We start from the raw sequence: 21,074 nt of genomic DNA, 5'->3' as shown, positions 1-21,074 counted from the left end.
CCTACACACTTTCGCAATGACAGAAAACTGTAATTCATCGTTTGAAAGCGATCAAGCGCGTTCGAACGCATCATGGCGAAAGTCGTTGGTTTGTTAGGGTTTTCTAACTTAGTTTATGGGTCTCTAGGGTGAGCCTCTATAAATATGTAGAAGAAACCCTAATTGGAGAAGATCTAATAATTGAAATTGGCTTTGTGCCTTTATCTCCTTCTCAACTATATCTAGCCATTGACGCCCTCTCCCATCTCCTTTCTTTTACCGCCCAAGTCTTTGGTCGTCATACTCTAACTCATAAACCCCCTCTTCTACAACAACTTCTCCCCCTTCACATTAGGGATTTAACCTAGCATCTATCTAGCCATTAAAGGGCTATCAAGCTAGAGTTTAATTAACCTTCGACCACTTTCTAGTCAATATCTCAAGATCTAATCATCCAAATCCTATGATCTTGGATTCGTTGAAAAGTTTTTTTCAAGAGCGACAACATATCCAAAATTTAGGAAGATCCATCGGTTAAATTGTTCGCAGATTTTCTCGCAAGCTGCAAGCTTAGTCGAGTCCAAAACTGTTTCGAATCGGATCGGATCAGGCCGGCTCGTAACAAAATATTCTATTTTTTATAAATTATAATAAATACTTTTGATTTGATATAAAATAAATTGACGAGATAAATATCAAGAGTAATTTAGTAATTGGGTTAATGTATAGCATAAGATATAATTTTGATAAATAAAATTTATATTATAAAATATAACTATAATAATATTTAACTATTATTTTAAAATAAGAAAAAATTATTTCTAAAGCGAATGGAGGGCTAAGACAAAATTTGCACTTCGGAAATCCAGTCTTATCCACCTACTTTATATCCACCCGTCTGCTGCCTAAATACTTGCTTGCTTGACAAGCGCGTCTCTTCCATTGGAAACTTTTGATGAGCTTTTAGGACGATCACAAAATTTAGCTCTACTCACAAGCTTTGCCATATAGGCTCTCCAAGACAAAGTGTGTAAAAGCTAGACTGGATCTCCCCGAGGGGGTTTTGTTGGACATTCTTTAAAGAGAAACACTAGCTAAGTGGGGAAATCTTTTATTTAGATTTTTTTTTTTTTTTTTCTTTCCTTGCGTCATGTGCTTATTATAATTTACACCCAATTTTTTTTATTATTTTTAATTCAAACTCTTAATTTATCATTTCATCTCCAAAAGGCATCCTCGTAGGATGTTTCCTATGTTAAGTGAGAAAAGTAATAGTCGAACTAAAAATAATAAAACAACATATAAACCAGGGTGCAAAATGAAAAAGAAAAAGAAAATCAATTATTTTAAAAGACTGCTGAAGGTCAGACCAACTAAACCAAAGGCTAGGATTCTTCGAATCCAAAAGTTTTAAGTATAAAAGTACAAATAATTTCAGGGTTCATGTGAGAGGTTCTTTTCTTCCTTTCTTTTTCTTCCTCATATGTCAGAGTTGTTATTATGTCAAGAGTTCCAGTCACGGATATTGAGAAAGATTATCATACTATATAATAAGAAGTATAGTTGGTGCATTCCGCGTTCAAGACGATGTGTCTTTGTCTAAGCACTAGATTTGAACTTTCTCTAAGTATTTGAAATCTAGGTTAGGTCGGTGGCTTAATGTCAATTTTGGAAAGAGAGAGGGAGTATTTAACATTAAATAAAAATCACAATATCAGGTTATTATGTATGTGATTATCTCGTAATTTGATCCATGTAAGCCATAACTGTGATAATTAAGGGTCTGGTACTAACCCTTGTATATTTCTCTGTCTTTTGGAACACAAAGAATTCATTAATACCTTCATATAACTCCTTCCTGCATCCCTATTAGGAGTTGAGATTATAGACAGGACTCCATCTAATTCACAAGAAAAATATGAGGTCTTCAAGGTAGCCTAGAAGCTAACCGTATTCTATTATCTTATATAAATCTATGTAAGATTTTGAATCAACTGATTTATCTAGAGAAGTTTTGATCGAGTTGATAACAAATACGTCCATGAATCCCTAATAATGTCTGATTGTCTCCTAATCCAGGCATTATTAGATCAAAGAGCTAGCTGATCAGGAAAGCAAACGCCCCAAAACTACTGGAGCATAAGAGCTGACCATTGGCAAACATTGACATCTCGCCATATACATCAAATGGACTTCTCGCTAGTTTTGATGTAATAGGGGCAGAGAGAAGGGATGCTTCTGTGATTAATGTCAAAGGTTCTTTCTGGGAAGGTGAACAAGAGGCCAGTAAGTGGTCAACCATTCAAGAATCATGCGTCATAACAAGTAGGGGCCCATCGAAATAAAAGACAACCATTGGATTTGGGAATGTATCCCTCCTCACTTCAATAATTTACTTTAAATATTGTCTAATTTCAGCCCACCTTTATTTACCCCCCCCCCCCCCCCCCCTCTCTCTCTCTCTCTCTCTCTCTCTCCATTAACAAGTTAATTACCACATCTAAAACACTAGAAACGCATGTTGTTCTTAAAAAGACAGAACACTAGAAACACACGGATCCACTTTGTGTATTAGATTTCTCCTGAAATTATTTCTTGCATCACTAATTTTTCCTCTAAATACATACATATTTAATAGAAGCATACGTACTGATACAGTGTCACGGTTGACCTAAAGTTCTTTTAAGGCCATATATATTCTTCACTTTAGGCCAAGTTTCATTTTCTTAATTTTTCTTTTATAGCCAAGAGGCTTAATCATAAAAAGAAGACAAGCAGTAAGTCTTACTCCTCCATAAATGCAGATACAGTCATACAGATTCATTTAATCACTCAACTATTTTTGGTAGCTTAGCATATACTACTCTGGACTTTTTCAAGTGGCCAAAATATGAGATAGGGGCTGTTGAAGATTTGAGGCAAAATAATTGAGTATTATATGTTTGGCAAACAGTTCAGCCAGTGGTATAATTGAGTATCAAATATTCAATTAAAAGGAGCTTATATTCCAGTGGTATAATTGAGTATCACATATACTATTGAAGAACTATATCTAAGTACTACAATCTCGGTCTAAGGCAATAGATCGGGAAGTTGGGAGACAGAACAATTAATCATGAATTAATTAATTCAATCATAGAATATGCTAATAAATTATGTCATCTGAGTATCTGAGAAGACCTTAGGATCTTCATTAGTTCAAAGGAACTTCTCCTTCTCTCAATCTCTTTAAAAGTCAACATTGACATATAATGTTTAAAACGTAACCCAGCATCACACTACACTCTTAACAGGGAGCTAAGCCGTAATGTGATACTGAGTCATAACTCAGAGGTTGAATACATAACTAACCTTAAATTATGTAAATTAAATATGTATGTTATTTAAACTCTAATTCGTATTTGTATGCGTATCTCTTATTTTCATTGAAATTGAAGGGCATTAAACCTGGCACGCTTAGAGGGAAGAGAATTCAAAGGGAAGGGGAAGTAGATGCCCATTCTTTGAGGCTGCTGCCTTTTATGAAATGTACAAGAGAAAGAGCTGACCCATTCCAGAAGTGATGCAAGTTTGACAAAGACCAAATTAGTTGGCACACCACCTGACAAAAAAAAAAAAAAAAAAAAAAAAGGAAACTTCACACAAACACATAGAATGAATATTCCCACTCTAATAATTCTCCCACTTGGGTCTTAATTAATTGTCCCATATGTAATCAAGCCTGGTGTCTTCTTTAGGGCTTACTTAAATGCAGTAGGTCATGTGGCACAATCTTAGGGTTTAGTTCGCTGACGCTGGGCAATATGGGGGTCAGCCCTCTGGGCCAATTGTCGTCGCAAATGGATCAATTTGTGGACGGCATAACCGATCCGTGAACTTGTATCATGTGGATTGCTATGTTGAATTGAAGCTGTGAGGGTTACAAATAGACCACACATGCAACATAGGTTGTTATTTGGTTTTCTGTGAGGTAGTTTTGATGCCATTAGGTGATGTTCATGGCCAAGTTGGTCCATAAGGTTGTGTGACATGAAAGATCATGTTGATTGTTCTTCCTTGTGCTTGAGCCATTAGTGAATGTAAAAGAGTTTGCTCGTGTTGGATTCTATGGATGGGAGGCTGGGGTGAAAACGTGTAGGATTGACTACAACTCAGATCCATTATCTAAATCAATTCAGATCGGATTTGGATTGAAAAATTCTATACAACCCGTCGGCAGGCATAAACAATCTTAAGTTTGAAGATGAGAGATGTGCCCAAGTGCCAATGCAAGCTGGTTTAGAAATAATGTTTATATTAAACTCTCCCTAGTCAAAATCCTGTTTCTTATCAGACTGTAAGAAAATCTCTTATTGGCAAAAATTGCTATGATGTTCCTAACTGTTTTCATTTTTTTTTCTTTTTTTTTTTTGCAATTATGAGGCAAAAAAAATATGGGCCTCTTGACCTGTGGGCTTTGCAGCCCAAATATGAGGGATTCTTGAGGTATAAATGTAAAATTGTTTGTGCGTCTTCTAAGAGTTCAATTTTTTGGATTGAGTTTGTTATTGCAATTTCATATAATAACAAGTTTATGGATATAACACTTAGATATATGTTGTATAATATATAACTAATGTAAGATCAAGATATATGACTTCTGAAAGAGAATACAAGGGAAGACAATCTATGAACGAACACAAAACAAATTAAGAAGGATGCTTTCAGCACTGCAGGCTACATACGCATCTTGAATAATAAGATGCACACCCCGAAATGAGAAACACATGTGTTCTCATGTGTTAGCAAGGTTAGGTGTGCATTCGATAAGTCAGGTGCGCACTCGAGCGACAAGCCAACAAAAGAAAATTCAAGAATGCTCAGACTTGGTGTTTTCTTTTAGGATTTTTCCTAGTATAAATTGCAATGGTTCTTCCACATTTAGTTTATGAATCAAAAGCAAACGAAAGATATTCATCCCATGAAAAGATTCTTTACTTGAAGTTTTCAACCTTCTATTAATTTTGAGACTGAAGTGCTGGTCAATCATTAATTATAACTTGTTTGTAGCACATTAGCGGTGTTAGAGCAGAAGATATTTGGGGAGGATACTACCCAGGGAGAACTTGAAGGATAGATTAAGTTATGTATTTGAGCAGTTCTAAGTTTTCCTCCGAGCATATTTTTTTATTCAAGAATAAGGAGAGCTACTTCATATATCCAAGTACTTAGTGCTACATTAGAGAAGAATGATCCCAAAGTATATGATGAGTTGAAAATAGCGCATCTATCATCTATAACACATGTTCTAAATGGATCGACCTATAGTTTGAATTAGAGGCTTTCTATGTCACAAAATAGTTAATCAAGAAGAAGTTCAAAAAAGAGATTAACTTCAATTAATAGTTGAGTGTTCAAATTAATCTACCTCATTCAAATAGATTGATTCTCATTGGAACAATGCTTGCACAAAGGAAAACGAAACACTCGGGCGTTCAAATTAGTCTACCTTATTCAAATAGATTTTTCCAGATAGCACGGTTGGCTAAGAAACTATTTAGTGTCGCAGGCTCGTTGGAATGAGACATGCACAAGAAGTCGGCCGTACAAATAAGATTTCTCTTATTCCAAAGTTAATGGCAAAGGGCTATGGGTGAAATTACTTCACATTAATTCTAACCCGACTCTCTATTCGGTCAGATTCGGATAAAAAAATTCTATCCGATTTACATTCGGATACGGATAGGATTTTTGGAAGAAAAAAGAAACCCAAGTACGGATTCAAATGTAGGTTGGATATAATTTTCAGATACAGATCATCAGATATCTGTTTATCCGCATATTATTTTGAATGATTTATAATTTTTTATTTTCTTATTTAAATAGTAAATATTGATATTGCTATTAATGATATGTTATATATTATTTGTGGATATTAATTTTATATGTATTTGACATGAAGAAAAAAATTTGAAACTCTTAATATCTTTGTGTTAGTTGTCTCTAAATAAAATATTATAATTTATTTAAAATTCTATCAACATCTGTTTAAGATTCAATCCTCTATTCAAAAATTATCTGTATTAGTTTACTTAGGATATGGTTTTAAATTTTGCAATCGTCTAATATCCATATTTGAATTTGTATTTGAACTAAAAATATGAATCCAAATATGAGTTAAGTACTATCCGATCCATGTGCAATCTGTTTTCATCCCTACAAAGGACTCCTTTTCCTATCCAAAGTGTCTCACATTTAGGAATCTTCAAGCATATCTTTGCACTATAATCTGGCTACGAGGGACTTTTGGTGGGGAGTGGAGGGAAACTACAAGATGTACCTTACAAGATGGCAAAACCTGTGTAAGCCAGCTTTGCAAGGAGGACTAAACCTCAAACATCCTCGATACATCAACGAAGCTGTAATCCTCAAGCTCATCTAGAGGATCGCAAGCATCCTAAACTCAAACTGGGCAAGAGTTCTCAAAGCAAAGTACTTTGCATCCTCATCCTTTTGGCAAGCAAAGACTAAGAAAAGCTGCACCTCAATATGGAACGCCATTTGCAAGATGGACACACTGAGGGACAACTGCAAAATATTAATAGGCAGTGGCTCAACCACTAGCATTAGTCAAGACCCATGGCTCCCAGTATACCTCTGCTCAATACTTCCTACCTTCTGGAGTCTCGAAAGTAAAGGATCTAATGCTCAACAACAGCTAGAACATACCATTCAAGATTTTCCCTCCACATGTTGCTTGACGAATTACAAACTTATATTTGAGCCCAGAATTAGTGACTTGAAATAACACCTTGGCTTGGACTCTAGCAAAGATAGGTATTTTCTCAGTCAAGTCAGGCTACAAATACTAGTCTAGAAATCTCTAGGAATGCAGCTCATTATCAGCGAGATCAACAAAACTCTAGAAAATGATTTGGCTTGAATGCAGTGGAACCAAGAATCAAAGTGTTCCTTTGGAAATGCTTCATTAGCGCCCTCTCTCTCCGTTCCACTCTAAAGAAAAGCCTCCCAGAGCTTGATGATGTCTGCTACCTTTGCAAAAGTCATGTGGAAACCCTAGATCATCTCTTCATGGAATGCGAATTCGCTAGAGCAGCTTAGTTCCACAGCCTATTTAGATTCAGGTCAGACCAAGGCTCAACATCATCTTTTGAAGAATGGACTTCTCAACTCAGCAAGAAACTCTCACTAGAGGAAACTAGTGCTTACTCTAGAGTAGCTTGGGAGATTTAGAAGGTCTGCTGTAGGCCTACATTCCGAGGCAAGAATCCTAACCGAGCAACAGTTTGGACAAAAGCCAAAAGTAGATCTTCCTTAGCAAACATCCAGGAGATGCTAGCTCCCAACGTCTGAATCTCAAGCTAGCCAGTGTACCCTAACTAGCAAAAAATGCGCAAATTTGCTGAACAAACGCCGCCTTGGAGGGATACAAAATCAGGGGCGTAGATGTCTACATCAGTTGCCCAGGGAAGAAGGTAAGGTTAAGATAGACAACATTCCTATCAAGGGCTCGAGCAGACATGGACAAATGGTTGTTTAGCGATTGTCAAGTAGCAGTAAACACAATCACGAGTAAGGCAAAGTGTTAAGATTGGTTAGCACAACACCTTCTCAAGAATTGCAGTAGTTGGCTAACAGTAAACCCATCGATAAGAATCCATTGTACTAGTCGTAAAAATAACTTGGAAGCTCATCAACTAGCTCACCACGCAACCCACACAAATGCGACAACGGTTTGGGCAGGCTTGGTCCTGAATGATATATGTAACCTGTCTTCTAAATTTCCTTAAAAAAAATCTTTGCACTATAAAAGGAGAGCTTGCTAAAAGTAACGCACAGCTGTCCAAGGCCATTAAGAATATCTTTGTAGAACACTGAGAGTATTATTATGAGAGTGGAATAGTGAAGTTTTAATTATTATATCTTGATGAGTTTTCACTAGATTTAAAATTGCATTTGTTGTTGTCTCAAAGAGTTATAGAGACATGTTTTAAACCCTAAGGGTCACAAAGATTGGGTAAGCACAAAAATTGGTATATTGGGAGGTAGTCAAGTAAATCATTTTCACAGTGATTGTTAATAAAAAAAATCAATTTGTAAGTATTTTGTAACTATTGTTTATTTTAGTACTTGGTTAAATCTTAGAGAGGAAATTCAAATGAGTACTTTTTCCATGTAATTTTAATCATCACATAGCATTCTAATTGGGACACATATTCTTAGTATGTAATTATATATTTTTTAATTTGCATCAAATAGGACTCTCATATTTGAGAGAGATTTTTTAGAAAATGAAACTTACTAAAGGACTATTTACTGTTAGATCTCCTGTGCTCGATGAATAACTATCATACTAGAAATCCAAAATACAAATATAAAAAACCTAACATCCTCTACTCTACTCAATGAACTATCATACTAGAAATCCAAAATACAAATATATTTTAAAATGAATCGATGAATACATTTGCCTTTTCTATTTTTCATAGTTATGAATCTGTCTACTTTGGTTGATAAAAATAAGAATATCAATAGCACGGTGATTAATACTATTTTATCTAATAATGATTCAGACATATTTGAGACTTCCCATAAGGGAACCACTGAAGTTAAATTTATTCAAAATTGCCAAGTTTAACCACCATTTTTTTAAATCATAGGATGCAAGTGAACGAATATAATATTTTGAAGATCTTATGCCATGTTGAGTGATGTAGTTGACTCTAATTTCTATCTTGGTGAGAGAATACCTGGGAATAAAATTGTTAGGTCCCTATTAGAAAGGTTTTAAGCTAAGATTACAACTACTTCTTGTAAGTACTGCATTTAATATTAATAATTTGTCCAATCCTAGATAGGATCCGTATATGAATTTTTTACCTAGGTTTTGATATTTTCTTCAAGTAAAAATATTTGTCACTATGTTAGATTATTCTCTCTTTAATTCTACTATGTTATTTCTTTAAGTAAGCGTGTGGGAGATCATTCCTAGGGTTATATATATATTTTTTTCTCAGAGAGCATGTCAATTCTTGCAGTTGATTAATACCAGGTTAATATAGTAACATAATTGGTAGTTCATCATGTTTGATCTTTTATAAATATTAGGGTGGACAAAAGCATGCATGGTGATATATTACGTGCAGGTTGATCCAAGCTATCAGTGTAATAAGAAATTGGCAGTGAGCATTCTCAACTTTGAGCATCTTATGTAGCTTGTATTTGATTAAAACTATACTTTGGTGATAGGGATTGCTCAATTTATTGTTGCAGATTGATCCAATCTGATCAAACTTTGGAGCACAATTTGTTGAATGTACAAAGTACATAAGTCATAAGCTCATAATCTGTATAATTTAGCATCAATTTCTCCATGGAATATGGGATACAGTTTAATATTAAAAATATGACTTGTTCTCAACTATAGATTCTTCCATAAAATTTTCCTACTTAATTCTCTCCAACTTACATTGCTCTATTATTATATCTAGGTGGGAGTTCCAATAAAACTGAACAATTGGTATGAGAGATACATCTATCTTTGTTGGCCTGTCTTTCTATAGTTCACCAGAGTTGAGACTCATTTAACTTTATGCGAGAATTTGAATATTAATATAATTGTAAGTTGGAGTGGGCTATGATTATAATATAATATTTATATAATTTATATATATCTGATGCACAATAATATTCATTATTATTAATTGGAAAATAAAATATAATTAAATTACAAAATGCTCATCGCAGTAGTAAATTATTTTGCCAGTAGTAGTCAAAAAGACTCGCAGATTCTAAAATACTAGTATTATTTCAAAGCAGCTCAAAAGCTTAAACTGATAGAAAATAATTGATGCTTACAATCTTCTTTGCCATTTTATTAAAGAGAAAGTTACAAAATATATTTTATTATTTTTTATATATATTTAAATAAAACCCTCTCTTTTTATTATTTACAAATAGACTCCTTTAATATATAAAAATAGCAAACTACATCCCTCAGTTTGATAGATAAATATAAAAAAATTTGACTATCACATTAACTTAATTATAAAACTAAATTAAGCCTCCACAACATCCGGAGACAAACTAAAACATCAATTTGCGGATAAAATAAAATTAAATAACTCCTTTTAGTTATTAGAATCATTTCTAAATATTGGACCCACAAAATTAACATATCCACAACTAATGCTGTTTGATTTTAAAGGACATATAAAAGGAATAAAATACAGGCAATATAAGAAATATAAAAATATTATACAAGTAGGGAACATATTCAAATTTTTATTTTATTTGGTTGGGTAATTAAAAATTAAACTTAACTAAGAGTGTTGATATCTAAAGTTTTAGTAAATAAGAGGTTATATTTATTAATAATAAAAGGAGAAGATCTTATTTATAACATAGTAAAAATATAAGGTATTATTTCTAATTTTTTTCTATTTTTATTTTAACTGTAATAAAATGAAAACTATGAAAAATAAATAGCCAACCAAAAAATATAATTGCTTTCTATTTCGCATTTTCTGCTTATAATTTAGTCAGATTATGAGAGAATATTTATAGTAGTTGTTTATCAATGTACTTTGTATCTATGGACATTTTAAATAAAAAAAAAATAGAAGGAAATCAAATGACTGAGATGGGCTTCACATCGCTTTCCCAGAATTTGACGGCAACTCCATTATGAGGTTCGTTTTAAATGTCAATAATGGAGGCAAAATATTCAAAACACATGGCCTCGTCTTAGCTAACTTCCAGTACTCTTCTTGCAATAATTGAGTAAAAAATATTCCAAACGGGTTTAATAATGGAGGTAAAATAAAGGTAAACTAGAAGCTGGTGAGGTTCCAACCAACCTGGTCGTTCCAGCTGAATCTTCTAGCTAGCTCTCTCTACAATATTTTAATGCCCTCAAAGGCTTGGACTTCTAAGATCATGCAACCTTAGAGTTTTATTAAATTAATGCCCTACGTCGTGCAACACACTGCAATGTTAGTTGAATGGTATTCCAAAGGGAAATGGGTTATAAATACGTCTGATTTGATTAGTTAAGATGTCCTAGTAATTATTTATATAAGTAGTTGAAAAAATATACACGCTGATGTATCTATAAAAACTCTAGGTGTGATTTTTAATCATTTGCTTAAGTAAAAAATGTGGAATAATAATCAACGAATAAACTAAAGATGAACACCAAGATTTTTATATAAAAAATCTCTAAACTAGGTAAAAATTGCAGATATAAATTCGAACCGAAATCAATCACTAAAACTTATAGCAGTTACCAAAAAGCTTACAGATCAATCGTCGATTCTCACAACTCAATCTGTATCAGGGTTTAGCCTTACTCACTGGATCTCACGACACACTGCTTTCTATGAGGTTTTTAAACTCTAGTAACCCTCGAGATGTAATTTTATAAAATCTGATATATATATGTGTTGAGATGAAAATAATTCAGCATGTTTCACCTAAAGTAGAGAAGTCTAAAAGATGATTTTAAAATAATTATCAACCTCTCCCAAAGTTAGGACATTATAATTCTTATATACCTTATAAAGATAAGGCCAAGTCTAAGTCCAATCACATCTCACGAAATTCTATATTTGATAAAGTTTTGCTGTCATGTTCGAACGACCTCCAAGTGTGTTCGAATTACTAAAACCGTATGTGTGAAAGACTTGCAAACTTTCTATGGTGCATTTGAATGCCTATAAATACAGTGCGGGCAGGCTAACTTAAATGCTTCAAATAATAAAAATCTTCAAACTAAATCCTATTAAATTTTATTATATATATATATATATATATATATATACTATAAACACTTAGAATATTTTATATATATTTACTAACACTAAAACCTAACGGTAGTAGTCATTAGAGACACAAAGAAAAGCTAAGCTTATTTCTGAAAACATTCTAAAATAATAGTATTATCTGAAAGCAACTTAATGAGAAAGTTATTTACGTAACTTAGCCGCCCATATCAAAAGCTTAAACTGATAGTGATAGATTTTCGATATATGATAGCTCTATATTTTCATGACGAACCAGTTTAGTGCGATTAAAGTTCACAATCTCCTCTTGTGTTGTATAAGGTAAATTATCGTCATCTTTAAAGTCTAAGCTGTTAAAAAGAACGATGCAATGGGATTTTAGAAAGAGATCACGGTAGTGAATTCCCATTTTTGAACTCCCAGTCTTGATTGATGGATTAACAATATGATGGTCGGCATACATATATTGCTGAAACTGCATGACAATTGTTATGGCAATTTCCTTAATTTTCTAAAATCTCATAGGAATAAATGGAACTTCCATAATTTAGTGGCCAAAACTGGACTCCATGCATGAAATATCTTATATGGTACCTTCCAGTTTTTGGAATTACAAGTTGTATCACTAAAAGCGTATTGTGAATACACTAGTTTGTGCCTTAAAATTAATCACATATGCCATTTCTTAATTTCATTCCTATTCTTCTTGCTTGCTGGTTAATGTACTCGATCTCACCGTCGGTGTTTAAACATTCCATTGTATTTCTGGCAATGTCAAGTATAAGTACATTATGTAAACAGTGAACTCATACTGGAGATTGCAGCAACCACCATGCATGCATGCATATAGCATTAAAATTAATTTAACTTAACCAAGCTTCCAACCTTTACCACTTCTCATGCTAAACTTTTTACTCGATCTCACCGTTGGTGTTTAAACATTCCATTGTATTTCTGGCAATGTCAAGTATAAGTACATTATGTAAACAGTGAACTCATTCTGGAGATTGCAGCAACCACCATGCATGCATGCATATAGCATTTAAATTAATTTAACTTAGCCAAGCTTCCAACCTTTACCACTTCTCATGCTAAACTTTTTAAGCCTCCCATAGAGCATGATGAACACCAAAAGTAGCTTCCCTTCCACACTCCACCATCCCGAAAAACTATACGGTTTGTCTTCGCAGATGCTATCGGGATGTAGTTTTAGCAACCGGGAACAACTATAGCCCATAGATAACCCTACATTCCCATATGCACTGCATGATATAGTAAAAGAGCGTATTAGAATTCTCAAAGATGGCCAATTAAAGATAATATTTGCTAAGGCATAAAAGAATAAAATCACCGCTAAGTGCAGTTGATGAGTTAATAATATCTTTAAGCTGCAATTCGTAGCATAATTAACTATTTAGGTAGCTACCATAAAAGTGATAAAAGATGGAGGCTGACCTTGTGACTTCAAATATCATGTTCAAACTGGAGAAGTTAAGTGGATCTCGTGAAAGCATTCTTCTCTCCGTGATGCATGCGACGATCACAAAGATGGCGACACAGGCGAGTTGCGGCATTATTAGGTACTGCGCTAAAGATTTTCTCGAAGCCTCCTTATTTCCCTCGGAACTGGTATCTTCTTGAGAGGGTGCAATTGTTGTTGAAGGTGGAAGGTACCTAGAAACAACAACAGAGTGGGTGTTATCATCACTTGCTACTAAGTAAGAACAATTAAATATAACAGAGAGAAAGAAAGAAGAAGAGGAAAAGCTTACATCATAACAATGAATAACAATAGAACAGCAGGGGCGATGATGGATGGATCGACGGAATTCTCACCGGAATGCCGAGTATTTACCGCCATAAACAACGCATTCACAACCTTCTGATAGGAACTCATACCATCAAAGACCGCGGAGTTCCAATTCATTGAACAAAATAGTACTACCATGACGGCCACGAAACCGACAACGGTCGCCGACAAGAAGGCCAACGGCAAAGTAGGGAGCAGATGCTCGAATCTCATCTTTCTAGGATTCTGAATCATATGCTTGGGTTCTTCAGATTTAGTTACAGTCTTCAGGGCCCAGATTACCATCTTCAGGAAGAGAGGGAACAGCGTGTTGCCTGCGAGGATCTGAGGGATAATTATGAGGAGGAGGCCCGAGTTCTTTGAAAAGATCGCCATGTTCTCGTTCGTCGGTATCAGTCCCCCGTTGGCGAACGAGGAAACAGCTACAGAGATGGAGAAGAGCACCACATTGATACCCTTCTGTCTAAGTACATCTCTTGAGCTAGAAATACGAACTAAGTACAAGAGGATGAACACAGAGCCAGCCACATGGAATAGGATAAGATAACCTAAGATAACGAAGCCCAAGTACCTTATACCACTCTGCGTCAGATCCTTACCATCAATTGAAGAAATTTCTTGGACATCGTCATCTAAACCTGACTCAATGTGATCAAGGGTTCTTGAAGGATTTATAACATCTACTTCTATACGAACAGAATCAACTCTGCTGACGCTAAGCTCTGGCTTCTTATACTTATAACTTCCTAATCCAAGACATATCAAACTAACAAAGACTTCACCTCCTAGAAACATCAACATGGTTAGAACGACGATTTGCGAACTCGAAAGGTCCTCCATCTTGATGGTGGCAAGACCTGAATCCGTAAGTGCGGATGTCGACAAGAAGAGCATGTCCACATAAGACTTGGTAAACGAAGGGTTGCTCGGCTGGAGTATTACAAGAAGGAAAGAACCAAACAAGGAAACACAAGCAAAAGAGAGCAGCTGAACCCAAAAGGTTTGGAGATGGAATGCGAAGAATCGAAACAAGAACAAGATGGATTGGGAGATGTATCTACTGGCACGGAAGAAGCTCTGCGTTCTATTAAGTATGAACAGATGGACCCAGCTCCTTATTTGGGTAATAGAGAATGCCATCTCTGGAGAGACAAGTGCACACAGAGCTTTTATAGCTTGTTCTGGTGGGAAACTGGGAATAGCACAACGGATACTTGGGTTTCCGGCTTTATATAGACCCTGGTGGAAGTAGGTGAACGTTTTAACGCCAATAAATAAAAGATTATGTCAATATTTGAACAAAGAAGATGATATGACCCTGGTGGAAATAGCTTGTTCTGATTGGCTTATTTGCCTGTTATCAAGATAATTAATGACTCAAAAGCTTGAAGTATTAAGCAATAAACTAATAAAATTTTAAGTCATGATCTTCTCAAAAATTAGCTTTGGAATTATGTCGGACAATAAATTAACTAAAAGCTTAAATGAATAACGAACAGATTTATAATATACAGATTGTAATCAAGGAATATATAATTCTTTATTGATTGTAAGATCATCAAGCAGTTAGAATTGAAAAAAAAAAGAAGAAAACTGATGGATTAGTTTAAGTGGTTTGGCAGACAATCCATGTGTAAGTTGTTTAGAGAGACAACCAAACGCAGGTAATTGAGAGGTGTCAACGAACGATCACATTTTCTCCCTGCATCATGGCATAATAAAAGCATCCAAATCTATAAATATAGTTAAACTAATTTCCATTTAATTCTATAGTTTCTAATAACTTGGCCTCTCCTGGTGGCGGTTCTAACTGGGGCAAAGGTTTCTTGCTTGACATGTGGGAACTTGTGAGAGGTGCAGATGGATAAGATATTTTAAGAATACAAGTTTTTGAGGAAAAAGGACGATCCATGAATCAAACCGGCGTTGCATTGTCTGCTAGCACTGGAAAATTCTTCAGGTAATTATCTCATTTTTGCTACTCTCTCTCTATGATCTTGTAAAGTTAGGCTAATTTCATTTGGTTAAGAAAATTATAAGATATAAGAGAAGAGGATGATTTTCTCTTAGAAAGAAATTTCAGTAGAAAACATTTAAAAGTAGAGAAAAATAACGAGAAAGAAAAAGTTAAATATTGTCTCTTTTTTTTTTATTACTCTCGGAGAGATAATTATCTTTTCTACCCTTGTTTTATTTTTATTTGTTTCCCCCTCAATGGAAGAATACGTACGCTCTTAATATAGATACCCTAAGGAGAGAAAGAAGAAGAGAAGACAAAATAGATAAATACACCAAAAAATAATAAAAGAAAAGAAGTTTTCTTTTTTAGTTTTCTTAGTCTCTCCGTCAAAAGAGAGCGACAGGCACTCATATATAGCTTAAGCTTTTGTTCGACTCTTCTTTAACTATTAATATAATGTCCATAATTCTGTGGGCTAGTGGTGTAATAATTCAGTGACTTTCGACACAAAAATAATTTAGTTTGCTTGATTAATTATTATTTTGAATAAAATGTTATCGAAATATTATTCTAAATTATCATGCTGTCGAATTACTTCTCTAAAACAATCACGCAGTTAACTAATTATCCGTCATTGAGCCAAACTATTTTTTATCATAATTTTTTTCACAATAATTATTTAATATTAGATATTAGATTCGATTCTACAACCTCCTTAGTTATAGCGACGGATACCTACATAACTCTAATTGCTGGTTAGACTTCAAACATTTGACCTCTTGGATTGTGATGCTAGCACGTAATAAAACTTCAGCAAACTGTACTTCAATTTCAATGGTTTGGAACCAAAAGCTTCTATCAACCGAGCAAATGATGAAAGCGCAAGAAGAAAAACAACAGCACAATGGAATTGGACAGCTATCAAACTACGTGTTTAACTGGCAAAAGGAAATCATTCACGGGCTAACTCTCTAGGGTTTATATATAAAGAGAGAGAGAGAGAGAGAGAACTTAGTGCTAATTATCATCTCATGCAGGTTCGGTTTACGTGTGGCCTATGGCACAGTGATACACTATTTTTAAAGTAAAAGCTTATAAAAATCTTAATAGTCCTAACTTAGTTAACAGTATAATGAGTCATAATGATACAAAACAAAATTTATCTAAAATACAACAGTAAATATATAACACACCCAAGAACTTTTTTTCCTTTGGCATAGATACCTCTCAAAACCTATAAAAATGTTATGATTTTCACATATAAATATTAAAAAGTAATATGAAGGGTATTCTGTATTCATACAAAAAGTAGAGAAATTGAAAGTTAAATCATAGAATCTGAAAGTGAAAAACAGAAAAATGAAATATAAATTATTTGAAATTCAAGGTCAGAACAACCAAACGAAAGGCTAGGGTTCTTCAAACCCAATATTTATAAGTATAAAAGTACAAATAATTTTAGCGTTCATGTGAGAGGTTCTTTTCTTCCTTTCTCGTTCTTTGTCACATGACAGAGTAGTTATCACGTCAAGACGCAAAGATGTTTAGTCACGATATGGAGAAAGATTATTTTACTATAATTATTGCAGAAAAGGATAAAAAAAGAAAAGGGAAGTTGGTGCATTCCGCGTTCAAGACGATGGTGGAAAATCTTGTAAACTTCCTAAATAGTTGAAATCTAGGTTATGTTAGTTGTTTAATGTCAATTATGCGAAAGGTGTAGTGCAACGAATCTTCCAACATGTCGTTATCTGTATAATTGAGAGTAAGAGATAAATATGAGGTCTTTGAGGTTACCGAGAATCGAACTATACTTTATTATCTTTCACCTATACATATAGTAGTTTAGAAGACCTCCATGAGTCCCTAACAATGTCTGTTTCTCTCCAAACTCAGGCATTACAGCAAACAGTTACTTGATCAGGAAAGCGAACGCCCCCAAAACTACTGGAGCATAAGAGCTGACTATTGCCAAACGTTACCATCGCGCCATGCACATCAAACGGACTTCTCACAATATTTAATATCAGAGGAGTAGAGAGAAAGGATGCTGCTCCCGTTAATGCCAAAGGTTCTTTCTCAACAAGAGGCCAATAGCTGGTCAACCATTCAACAATGATGTGCCCTTGCAAGTAGGGCCCGTTGAAATAAAAGAAGAAATTAGTTCTACACCTTGACAACCATTAGATTTCGGATTAATGTAGCTCTTCTCACTCCAATAATTTACTTAAAGTATTGTCTAGTTGCAGCCCCTCTCTCTCTCTCTCTCTCTCTCTCTCTCTCTCTCTCTCTCTCTCTCGCGTTTTCTCATGGTGGTGATAATTACATAGAAAAAAAAAAGAAGAAAGGTTAAATATATTTTACGTCATTATAATTTGGACAAAATTACTATCCTATCACTGTATCTTTATGAATTTTTATTATCTTATCTTACAAGCTGGTATCGTTTTGAATAAGATTTACTTTGCTCTCCCGAAATTCTTTCTTGTATCATGGACCCATCTTAGAGTTTCTCTTAAAATACATAGTTATTTAACATATGGAAGACTGCTTAAGTTTATTTGTTATCTTTGTTATAGATATTTACGGTATAGTTTATAGACAAAAGTAACAACGCATAGTATTGTGAAAAGAGTTTAGTGAATAACTTTTCGTTGAAAGTATAAGATGTTAAAATATATTCAGGCAATTAATTTATATTGTCGGAGTCAAATTCTGGGAAGTTAAGAATGTTAAGTGTAGGTTTTAAATCGTTGTTTATTCAAGACTTAAGTGAAGATCATGTTTTTGTCTTGGTGTGAATCCCTCTTAAGCCTAGTTTAGTTCTTAGATAATCTAGATCAGATAATTCTCAACAAATGTAGAGATAGACTATTTTCCTTTAAATTATTTAGAAATATTTCTTATGCTCTTAAGGTACGTAGTTGCATTTCCCAACTGATAATAGTTATTATTTATTTAGTTTTGTACAATTAGGGAGTGAATGGTCAACATGAAATGTATTAAAAATTAACAATTTGATGCCTCTCTTCTCTCTGGTGACATAACATGCATTTATTTTCCTATTTGGTAGATTCGTTTAATAATGAAGTATACATGCTGATACAGTATCACTGTTGACCTAATTTCTTTTAAGGCCATATATTCCTCATTTTGGGTCAAATGACATTTTTTTAATCTCAATCATGCACTATTTTTTATAGCCAAGAGGTCTAACAAAACAAAGACAACCAATAAATCTTCCTTCTTCATAAACGTAGATAAAGATTCATCTAACTATTCAATTATCTCTTGTAGCTTTACGAATACTCAAAGGAATTCTTTTTTTTTTTTAAATAGTAATCATGTTACCACAAAAATATACAAAGATACCTAGAGAGCTGACCATTGGGCGCCGGGCCTTGTTACAAAAGCTTAGCTCGTTTTCATCCGTCGGCCCATGAGAGAGTGAGCTAGCTGAGTCGGGCAAATAGATAGGTAGGGGTTTAGGATTAGAGCCCAAACTGAACATGATATAGGCCACAAGAACCTATCCTATCGAAGGTCAACCATGGTAAGAACACTACAAGCATTCATTCTAGTCGATCCTCTCTTCGTAACCCCTAACAAAGAAAAAGAATTTTGAACTCTCAAAGGTTTTAGCTTTTGACAAAATTAGCGACACACACTATTACGAACCAAAATATGGATAGATCCAGACGTAACAATATTATAAAAGTTTAAATGGTGGTAGCCTTACAAGATAGGATTCTAATGATTCTAGTTTCATGTCAATTGGGTGTCTTGATGAAAAGATACAATTAAAACAGTGGAGTAAGATCAGAATAAAGTAGAACGATAAATATCTAATGTTGTGACTGTCGTCGTAAGGTGACTGCTAGAGGTGACGGTGGCTATACTTTGGAGGTAGAATTTAGTTTTCTAACTTAGAAATACTCCTAAGAAAATAAACAGCTGTGATTAACTTATTTCTACTTCTAAGATAAATTCAAAACTAAAATCATTTCTCAATACTTAAATGCTTGGATTAATAAACTAAGAAGCTCAGCCCCTTCATATATAGTAGTAAGGTACAATGAGTCATATTCAGACTTAATCCTAAAGATATATATGACTCGAACTAGAACTTACCTTAGAGACTTATATGACTTAATTGAACTTGCTTTAGTGACTTAATTGAACTTATCTTAGTGGCATACATGACTTAAATAGACTTATCTTAGTGGCATACATGACTTAAATAGACTTATCTTAAGGGCTTATATAAGCATAAATCAATTAAAATATAAATAGACTCGATCCATCGAGCCTAATATCCTTATAATGTGATCCGATGTGACTCAGTTCGTATCACACACACAAATATAGAAAAGATCAATAACTTCTTCATCGGATTTGGGGTCTTTCCATAAGACGATTTCGTAGTTATGGAGCCCGAATTGTGTGGGGAGCCGCGAGTTGAGGTCCTCCACAGTGGAAACTATGTACCAGACTACTAGAACTTCTCAGAGGAAGAGGCAGAGGAAATTGTAGCCTCCTCTTATTAGTTCTCTTCCTCGTCATTGATAGGGGTTGTTGGCGTCAGAAAAAAGGAGCCGCCACTTATAGGATCAAGAGAAGAAGAAGTAGCACTAGAAAAAAAGATGAGAGGAGGTCTGGGAAGAGGAGTAAGAGAAAGGGAGTGAGGGAAGACTGAGAAGGCCATTTGGATTGGAGAAAGGAAGAACTTAATTATTAGAGAACAAGAGATTTATTTATTAATATTAAGTGATGATGTGAAGAATTGGAGAATCGAATGTGAATCAATCAAGAAGCTCACACAAACCCTAAATCCCCATTACATTCTGATTTGTGAATCATGTGATATGTATACTAGAAGATTAGAAATTATAGACCATCAAATAAATAAAGATTAAAAGCTGCGATCTGAGTAAGATTTGAACCATGACTCAGCCCAAAAAATATATCTTTCTTGAGTAGATAAGTGAAAGGAAAGATATTTTTATAATTAAACATATAGTTATACAAAATTAAGAGGCTTTTTTTTTTGCATCACTATAGAATAAGAACATCCCAACTAGGTTGGCACTTAGCCACTTATTTATCATTTGCATAATTTATCCATTAATTATAAAAAATAAAAATAAAATTGCATATCATTCGTTGAGATTTAAAAACTCAAATCATTTTTTTCTATTACAAAGTGGTTGTCCACTTATGATTTAGATTCGGCAGTATAGCAATATTGCAGGCACATAAAATTTTCAATTGTTTCTTTTCCTAAACTTGATCTACGCTCATTAATCAACTACCCGTTTGTAATGAAAGCATATTTTGAAGGTACAGTAGACATATAAATAGTCAATATATTACGAGTCATAGCGCAACAATTGAAAATATCGTTTCATTTACCTTCCACCATACTAAAATATATACTCATCATCAATTACAAAATGATTGTAATATGTGTGGAGCTCAAAGATTCCATTCGACATTAATGAAAAAGTTCTCATTTTTGTAAAACATTATGTAAAGATTGATT

General features: G+C 34.1%; 1 protein-coding gene across 1 annotated transcript; it reads right to left on the bottom strand.

Annotated features, from left to right (window-relative positions):
- Positions 1 to 12,580: 12,580 nt before the first annotated feature.
- Positions 12,581 to 14,759, bottom strand: LOC140774067 (cation transporter HKT2;1-like). The gene is made up of 3 exons (XM_073116910.1): positions 13,535 to 14,759; positions 13,218 to 13,436; positions 12,581 to 13,024 (listed from the first exon to the last, which is right to left on the bottom strand). Exons 1-3 carry the CDS (start codon positions 14,710 to 14,712, stop codon positions 12,820 to 12,822), a joined length of 1,602 nt encoding a protein of 533 aa, XP_072973011.1. The 5' UTR covers positions 14,713 to 14,759; the 3' UTR covers positions 12,581 to 12,819.
- Positions 14,760 to 21,074: the final 6,315 nt, after the last annotated feature.

The sequence above is a fragment of the Typha angustifolia genome, chromosome 13 (genome assembly GCF_048772165.1).
Source record: "Typha angustifolia cultivar Huaian chromosome 13, ASM4877216v1, whole genome shotgun sequence".
NCBI classification, from domain to species: domain Eukaryota; kingdom Viridiplantae; phylum Streptophyta; class Magnoliopsida; order Poales; family Typhaceae; genus Typha; species Typha angustifolia.
The sequence above is the reverse complement of the archived record's forward strand: the minus strand, read 5'-3'. Positions and strand labels throughout refer to the sequence as shown.

What these genes read in the sequence shown, in the direction of transcription:
- LOC140774067 (XM_073116910.1), bottom strand. Translation starts at nt 14,712, where the DNA reads ATGGCATTCTCTATTACCCAAATAAGGAGCTGGGTCCATCTGTTCATA. An exon ending in TTGTTATTCATTGTTATGAT is followed by an intron (nt 13,437 to 13,534) that starts GTAAGCTTTTCC and finishes TGTTGTTTCTAG; the next exon opens with GTACCTTCCACCTTCAACAA. An exon ending in ATGATATTTGAAGTCACAAG is followed by an intron (nt 13,025 to 13,217) that starts GTCAGCCTCCAT and finishes TATATCATGCAG; the next exon opens with TGCATATGGGAATGTAGGGT.